The sequence below is a fragment of the Pygoscelis adeliae genome, unplaced genomic scaffold (assembly GCF_000699105.1).
Source record: "Pygoscelis adeliae isolate BGI_AS28 unplaced genomic scaffold, ASM69910v1 Scaffold123, whole genome shotgun sequence".
In the NCBI taxonomy this organism is placed as follows: Eukaryota; Metazoa; Chordata; class Aves; order Sphenisciformes; family Spheniscidae; genus Pygoscelis; species Pygoscelis adeliae.
In genome coordinates, this window is record NW_008824650.1 from 3495079 (window position 1) to 3504177 (window position 9099).

General features: G+C 41.5%; 1 protein-coding gene across 1 annotated transcript in view; it reads right to left on the reverse strand.

Annotated features, from left to right (window-relative positions):
• Nucleotides 1–2629: 2629 nt before the first annotated feature.
• Nucleotides 2630–9099, reverse strand: part of SCN5A (sodium channel, voltage-gated, type V, alpha subunit) — a 180075-nt gene continuing 173605 nt past the window's right edge. Inside the window, exons 24-27 of the mRNA XM_009322497.1 lie at nt 7275–7416; nt 6429–6529; nt 5666–5936; nt 2630–3864 (exon numbers count right to left, since the gene is read on the reverse strand). Coding sequence (XP_009320772.1) covers nt 2630–3864; nt 5666–5936; nt 6429–6529; nt 7275–7416 — 1749 coding nt within the window. The remainder of the gene's footprint in view (nt 3865–5665; nt 5937–6428; nt 6530–7274; nt 7417–9099) is intronic.

Genomic DNA, 9099 nt, shown 5'->3' on the forward strand with positions numbered 1-9099 from the left:
ATAAATGCTTGTTCAGCAAGTAATGAATGTACTATTTTTTAATGAAACAGTTCCATTATAGGCAGCAGCCTATTGCTAATGATCAATAAATCCCATTGAGAAGAAAACATTTTAATCAGTAAGTCATGTCCTCTGAGTGTCAGCCACTCCATAAACTCACAAGGTACATATATATGTATAGATATACGTATGTGTGTATTTATATATGCATATAAATATAAAAATCGCATACTCTTTCTGGGTGATATGTACAGTCAGAATAACATTACAGCATAAATACACAGGGGATCTGTATAAAGTTTCTCTAATTTGAGAAGCCTTGAGCAATTTTGGGGTTTTTTTGGGGGGGTTAGGGGTGGGGAGGGAGGAAAGAATAGTGTTTTCACTTTAAGGAACAAAGAGTAGTTCCCTTAAGTTAGAATCTAATTACATACAAGATTTAAAGGCAACAAAATCCCCAGAGGAACAGCCCTGTGTTACACACCATAGACATGGGGTTAAAAGGGCAAGAGAGCATGATTATAATAATACTTATATAGTACGTTTCATTCCCTTATAGCACTTTACAACCAGAAAGTCTTACAACACCCCTGTGAGGTAGGTAAGTATTATTATCCCCATTTTACAGATGGGTAAACTGAGGCACAGATAGGTTAAATTATTTGCCTAAAAATCATGTAATAAGCATCAGGAATAAACCCCAGGAATCCTGATGGCAAATCCTCTGAATTAACCGATAGACCACTCTCAAGTGAATGCCTGAGACACCTCTCAATGAATGGAGAGAATATATTAGCCCATATTTACACAGATACATCGTCATCCTTTTGACATATTGTCTTTACATATTCTGACTTGTTTAGAGGACAGATAACAATGGCTATAGATAAACTTGACTGTAACACGTCGCTTTAATTCTTGCCAACCCCATGTGGATTTTGACTCCTTTACAACCTGGGATGTAACTAAATGTCAATGACAACACACCTTAAATACATTCTTGATATCTTTGCTTCTCCAAGGTGAAAAGCACAATTACTCTTCCTTAAAGTGCAATGGCTCATTACAGAAATCTTAAGATTTTCCATGAAGTCCAACCAAACCCAAGTACAATCAGTCTGAAGGTGAAAAAGAAAGAACTTGTCTGTAATGATGGAATTGTCTCTATATTCCATAAGTACTTTCTCACATTTTATCAAGGCTGAAAGTTTAATAATAAATGGTAATCTATGTTAGCACGTAAAATCTCTAATACTTCTCTATAGCCACACATCCACCTTTCACCCTGTTGTCATTTCTTTGGCCTGAAGCTGATGGACACATCAACTGTAAATATTACTTTGCCTACAGGAATGAGGATATATCTGTTTTCTAGTAGATGATAGATTCTTTTTATTGGTTCCTGTATTTCTTGTCCTTCCCCAGTAATCTAACTGTACCGTCTGAGAAAATGAAAGATGGACACTGAGTAGAAAAACCTCAAAATTTACATACAGATCCAGAGGCGATTCCCCTCCCACCTTCTTGATCACACTGTCGCAGCTGTTCTGCACGGTCCAATTGGCGTTGTTTTTATTATTATTATTATTATTAGTAGTAGTAGTAGTAGTATTTTTGGAGTAATATTGATGCACAGAGTTTCCAATAAGGCTGCTTAGCTCAGTGTTCCTGGGGAAAATGTAACCTATCCCACTACCTTAACAGAAACTTGCCAGCGTAGATGGTGCTTTGGAGCACTACACACAAACGTGATGCACTACTTCTAAGGCGAGTTTGATTGCGGTAGTCAAAGCAGATTCTTGAAACATACTAAAAAATTAGTGCTTTTATTAACAGTTTTACAAACAAAATCCATTGCTGTCTAGTTTCCTGAAGGATAGAACAAGCCATTTCTGTCATTATTTTGACATCATTTCCTTCTCTGTTTTTTTGTATTTCTGCTGATGAGCAGTTGCAAGTCCCAAGAGGGAGGGCTTAGTGTAATAAACAGGTAAAATGTTGCTAATTTGATAGTTTACTTTGCAACAACTTTCCTCTTGAAACGATGGCGATCCCGCAAGTTCCTATTACCTTGACTCAGAGTTCATCATGAAGAGTGTAAGGATCATTAATCTCCATGGAAAAAGAGACATTTTTTTTTTAAGTAAAAAAATATCAAATATAATAAATTTATGAAAGACCATTCACAACATATACAGTAAGTGTTACATTTTGCTACAGCAGCTGTGATTTTTTTTTTTTCTTTTTAGAATGCAAGGTCATACATCGCCATAAGTAAACACACTAATATGAGTAAGACCTTAAATGAATGTATACAGCCAGGCTTTATCTGTGGATAGATATACACTGTGTTTACTGTTTTACAGTCTAGCATATTCTTATTCACACCATTGATATAACAGCTATGACCCTGCAAAAATTCTTTCTGTGCATATATAAATATAAATATTGAGCCAAGTCAAAATGAGCAGGGCCAAAGCTTATATGAGTTATTAGACTCCTGTAGTTAAGGGTAAAAACTCCATTGTTTCTTTTGCAACTAATTTTTAATAAGAAGGCTGCTTCAATCGTTGTGTAGTTACAGCATTACATTCTGTAAACAATATTTTAAAGCATTCTAAACAAACATTTAAACAATTGATTCTTTATCCTTGTCTGGCGAGAGAAGACAATCTATAGCCTCATCGCTTTTGCTCGAGTCCGTCATCTTCAGCTGGAGATTGTCACTCGTACCTCTGGTGACGCTGTCGTAGGATGGAGGGAAAGACGTGGAGGACAGAGTTTCTGATTTGTCTATTGGCCTGCCGTAGTTTTCGTTCATCATGAACGCAATAAGACCCTCCTTCTCGGGTGCATCGTCCTCGAAGATGCTGCCGTCAAAAGTTCTGTGCCGATACAAGTAAGATGCCTGCTTCATGGAGCGCCGAAACAAATGTCTCCTGTAGGCCCGCTGGATGATGATGGCGGAGACCTCTTCTTGTTTCCGTCTGAGAGTTGTTGTAATCGGTTCGTAAGAGATCTTAGATGGATTCGCCGCCATGAACTTTTCTTCCATCTGTATTTTAAGGGCATCCATCTCTCCGGATTCTCCTAGCACCCTTTTTGTAAAAGCAAACAAAATATCCAAGCAATGGATCCTATCTCCACTGACCATGGGCAGATCCATTGCTATGAGTTTGATTTTGTTTGGTTTCGCTATGCGCAAAGGTTCTGACAGCGCGTCTGCAAAGTCTGAAAGTGCAGAATACTCAATAAACTGAGTGGCTTCAGGGTCAAACTTCTCCCAGATTTCATAGAACATATCAAAATCATCCTCGCTTAGAGGCTCTGTACTTTCCTCAGTGGCTACACTGAAGTTCTCTAAAATAATGGCTATATACATGTTTACAACAATGAGAAATGATATAATGATATAAGTAACAAAGAATAAAATCCCTACGGCAGGGCTTCCACAGTCTCCCTTTGAACCATTTGCATTCAGAAGGTTTGGGTCGCAATACGGTGGTCCGGTGTTTAAAATAGGGTTGAGAAGACCATCCCAGCCAGCTGACGTTGTGATTTGGAAGAGACAGAGCATGCTGTTAGCAAAGGTTTGGAAGTTGAACATATCATCAATCCCATGCTCCTTCTTAACATAGGCAAAGTTAGCCATGCCAAAAATGGCATAAATGAACATGACCAGAAAAAGCAAGAGGCCAATGTTGAACAGAGCAGGTAGGGACATCATTAAGGCAAACAGGAGAGTTCGAATTCCTTTGGCTCCCCGGATGAGTCTTAGGATCCGGCCAATCCGAGCCAAGCGAATGACTCTGAAGAGTGTGGGAGAGAAGAAATATTTCTGGATGATGTCAGAAAGTACGGTGCCTTGAGAAGAAAAGAGACAAACAGCGAGTTAGTAGATGGGTGGTAATCCCAGGCTTCCCTTTAAAGCAATCAGTCAGGATTATGGACAAAATCAATGAGAAGTTCCTCAAACTGGAAGACCTATGATAAAGGGAATGGCATTGTCATTAGCGTTTTCATGCCCATTTAATCCAGGCAAACTTCTGCGACTATGAGCACAGTTGTCAATGGTAGCCATAGTTTTATTAAGGGAAAGCTGGTCTATTGGGAATGAGAAACCAGCATCAACTCAGACAGGACATACCGATCTGCAGCTTTTGGTCATGAATTTTGGTCATGACTTTTGGTCACCTGAGCCATTTGTCCTGAGTGTAGCTGGTCAGAATTTTTCTGATTTGACAATATTTTTGTCTGTAAAGTGTTTGTGAGTCAACGCTGAAAAGCTGGTGATCTGGACCTGTTTTTTTGAGCCACCACCACAACAGTGCAGGTTTCTACTGGAAATCTGCTTGGTTGGTTGTTTGCTTATTCATTTTTCCAGTTTCCCTGATGGGCTGGGAGGGAACTAGGGGTTAAGATTGTACTAGGAAGGAAATGAGCTTGCATCCCTGTAGCTAAACTCTTTCTGCAGAAACAGAGCAGCTTGGTCCAGATTGCCTAATGCCAACAGTCCCTGGCTCCACTGAGCTGTGCTGAGCTCATGTCTCCCAGCCCAGCCTTGGAGAGGGCTCACTGGCATGGCCCAAGTTCTCTGACACTGAAATGAACTGGTTGATCACAGGGCAGCACTATGACCAACGTGACAGCTCTGGTTAACTGGCTGCTAAGAGGCATATACTGAGCATCCAGCATCAAGGCTCTGATGACAGCTGTATGGTAGTGATGTTCCCTGGGTGACCCAAATCTCTGAAATCCAGGTGGTCTTGGCTGATCCAAGGCCCCCAAAGTGCAGGCTGCTCTCTGGGCACTAGGGATCTCCTGCCTTGGGACCTTGCAGGCTCACCTGTCCACCAGAGAGAGTTTAGAGCAACAGAAGCATCAGTCAATGAGAAGAGGGCTCTGTTTTCCCAACACGACAGTTTTTCATTCACCTATTCCCTCCTTCAAAATGGAAACTGTATTGGAAGAGCCAAATTTCTGAGTTCCTTCTGCTCACTGGATCAGTTGATCATCATCCAGTTGCTACTTTATTTCCAACTTCAGTGAAAACTCTTTTGGCAGGATTTCAGATTCGCAATTGACCTGCACTTCTGTAGCACCTAACATATGATCTATGGTTGGGGCTGCAGGACAGCAAAAGGCACAAATTAACAACTGTGCCTCTCTGTTTTGTCCCTTGGGTAGATAAGCATTCGGAGCTCCAGAGACGACAGCGCTGAGAACAGCCAGACTCACTGCACCTGTCTGAACCTGCCCTGAAGGGCTATTTCACACTGATGTAATAAAAAATAAATAGCAAAACAATAGCAGTCTGCATGTGCCCTTTTCATGTGGCTTTTTTACTTCTCTGTCTTTGGCTGTTCTGTAGAACTGGGGTTAAGCGTATGATGCCAGTTCCGGACCATGTTTTATCACCAGGAACCATTAAGTGTACATTGAAACCAATACTGTGGTGTGATAGACCTCATAATTTCACTGATCACACAAGTTATTGTTAGGCAGTATTATGTTGTATTATTTAAATATTAAAAAAAATATGCTTAGGATCTAATTCTCTGAGTTGAAAGTGTATTTTATTGCACAAAGCCTTCAACTTTGTCTAATAAAATTTATGTCTCCCTTTTTAACTTTGGAGTGTGGGTGCAAATCCAGATTCACCTACCTACGATAGACAGAATCACAACGACAAAGTCAAATATGTTCCAGCCATTGGTGAAGTAGTAGTGTCGCAGAGCCAGCATTTTGATGATGCACTCCCCAGTGAAGACGGCAACAAAAAGCATGTTGATTTTATGGAGGATGTTCACTTTTTCTTGACTTTGATCATCTGTTTCCACCATCATGGTAACCATGTTAAGGCAGATGAGAATCATGATGGAGACGTCAAAAGCTTGTTTTGAGACGACATCAAAAATAAAACCTTGGTATTTGTTCTGGAGGAAAGGAGAAGATTTAGTTAGGAAATTTGAACTGTGTCAAAATGATGACATCATTGTCTCCTGATTGATCAGAAAGTAGAGGAAAACAGAGAATGTACTGCTTCTGATTAGAACTTCATAAACATAAAGATGATGAGGAATGGCTGGATGATAGATTTTTCAATCCCATTTACTCCTAATGCTTCTTGGAAAAGCTGAAAAAAGACCTTGGACTGGGGCCATGAATTCATTCAATGCAGGCATGTGGCCACTGCCATGACTGCATATGTAAATGGGACTTTTAGTCAATATTGCAGAACAATGGGAATTTTGTACCACATAGGTCGCTGGACTTGCAAATACTGTCCAAAATCAAAACATGAAATACTAAGTGGCTTTCATCTGGAAGCAATCACTCTTCCTACACTGGGAAGTTGAATTGCATTCATTCTATTAAATAAATATTCAGCTATTACACATAGTTCAACTGAATTATGCCATTCTTACCAGTGGCCTTGGGATTGGCTTTTGAGGTTTCTTAGATCCCAACTTTTTCATTGCATTATAATACTTTTTCTGTTCTTCTGTCATAAAGATATCCTGGCCACCTAAGTATAGGGTGAGAACAAAGCTATTACTTTTGATGAAAAGAGGTCCCTTGCCTCCATACAAAGTTCAGGGCTGCATCCTCTCCTATTTTCTTATTTCCCTTTTCATGTAGTTTTCAACAAAATATCTAAGAAGAGCTTGATGAGGTGCAGTGCTGGGAGCTGTTTATCACATAGAAGCGAAGAGCAGGAGACACAGAGCAGTGCAGGCAACCAAGGAGGAGCAAGACTCAGATTCTGTCTGCACTCGAGGTAGATCCAGGGCAAGAGGGGGAAATAGAAGAACCTCAGCCCTTTGTTTAGAGTCTACAAAGCAGCGAGAAACACAGCTCTCAGGCCAGGCTGCTCCTCCCTGACCCTGGCTGCACCTTGGGGCAGGGAGGCGATGGGTTGAGGTGAACAGCTTGCACTGCTCTGAGGGACGGTGGTGGTTGTGCATGGGGGACACCAGGGCGGTCTGTGCCCCTGCAGCAGAGCTTGTGCCAGAGATCCCGTTTGCATGGAGCTGCTTCACTGCTTTCTGTGGGGAATATAATCCCCCAGCCTGTATTTTCAGGATGCTCATCCTATGGGGACATTAGGGGCTGCTACAACTCTGCTTCTGTAAAAGTTCTGCAAGGTGGTTCCCGTGGCTGTTCTGTCAATGCTAATCTTGAGGCTAATGTGGCAAAGCCACTCCTTATAAATCTATCCCCTGCCCTAGCCTCTGCAGCAATCACAAGGTGATGTGTAGCATATGCACTACTTATCTTTTTCTTTTGTTGGTTAAAATTGTCAATGATGACACCAATGAAGAGGTTCAATGTGAAGAAAGACCCGAAGATGATGAAAATCACAAAGTACAGGTACATGTATAAATTACATTCCCATTCAGGCTGCTCCTCACACTGCAAAGGGAGAAGGGAAAATGTGAAAATGACACCATGTCTGCACATATCAAAATATTAATGCAGTTCAAAGAAAACTGTCAATTGGCAATAAAGATTATGAAACAGATAAACAGCGTAACTGCCACGAGCAGAGTCAGCGCTCCTCGGTCTCTGAAGTTTACTACTGGCATCTGCAATGCCACGGTCATTTCAGCCACGTTTCACAACACTGTCACAGTGATCACACTGCTCCAGAAGTGCAACTTCAGAATAAATCCTATAAAATTATCTCAGTCTGATCCCAGAAGGGGAAAAAAATTTTCTGATTATCCCTAATCTTATATGAACTATTGGTATTTATAAAAAGCAAAAGTATGATCGCAGTATAATTAAATGTTACTGAAAAACACTGTATTTAGAGGTACAATTTTTCTTTTATGAAGGGTGGAAATGAATAAGATCTCTTGATGAAGAACTGAGCAACACAGTCCGATAGCCTCAAATCACATGTATCACATTTGGCAAAAATGCTCAGATTTGCCCCACCAGCTCCAGGTATCTAACCAAGATGCCAGAAGCTCACATTTCCCTAAATGGTGTATTTTCTCAATGTGTAACCCATGTGTTTCATTCAGCAGCAGGGAGGATACACGCACGTGTACATGTAGTGCAAGAATAAATCAACATCATGAGCTATGTTATGCAAAGGTACTTCTCTGTCCCTATGATGCCATGAGGTTTTTCCACCCCTTATTCATAGAATCATAGGATAGTTTGGGTTGGAAGGGACCTCTAAAGGTCATCTAGTCCAACCCCCCTGCTGTGGGCAGGGACATCTTCAACTAGATCAGGTTGCTCAGAGCCCCGTCCAACCTGACCTGGAATGTTTCCAAGGATGGGGCATCCACCACCTCTCTGGGCAACCTGTTCCACTGCTTCACCACCCTCAGCATAAAAAATGTCTTCCTTAGATCTAGTCTAAATCTCCCCCCCTTTAGTTTAAAGCCATTCCCCCTTGTCCTGTCGCAACAGGCCCTGCTAAAAAGTTTGCCTCCATCTTTTTTAGAAGCCCCCTTGAAGTACTGACAGGCTGCAATAAGGTCTCCCCAAAGCCTCCTCTTCTCTAGGCTGAACAACCCCTCTCTCAGCCTTTCATCACAGGAGAGGTGTTACATCCCCCTGATCATTTTCGTGGCCCTTCTCTGGACCCGCTCCAACAGGTCCGTGTCTTTCTTGTGCTGAGGGCTCCAGAGCTGGACGCAGTACTGCAGGTGGGGTCTCCCCAGAGCAGAGTAGAGGGGCAGAATCCCCTCCCTTCACCTGCTGGTCACACTTCTTTTGATGCAGCCCAGGATACGATTGGTTGCATCATCCTCCATTTAGGGCTTGACTCCCTTGAGTAACAACTCAATTCAGCCTGTCAAATTCCCAATACCAGGCAGCTACCTCAAAAATTAACAGTAAGTGTAATCTTGTTCCTTTAATATTACTAAAAAGGGGAAAGGAGACATCATCTCCTTCAATAAAAAATAAACAAACCACATGTGATGTAGCAGGGGAAATGCCTTTTTTTTTTTTTTTTTAGGAAACCTGAAAGTTGAATGGGATCTAGGTAGGAATTGGTTGCCAGCCCAGGGCAGTTACCAGCGTCCAGAGCTCCAGCATGTCTTAAGCCAGAGCTGGAAGCTCATATCAGCCTCT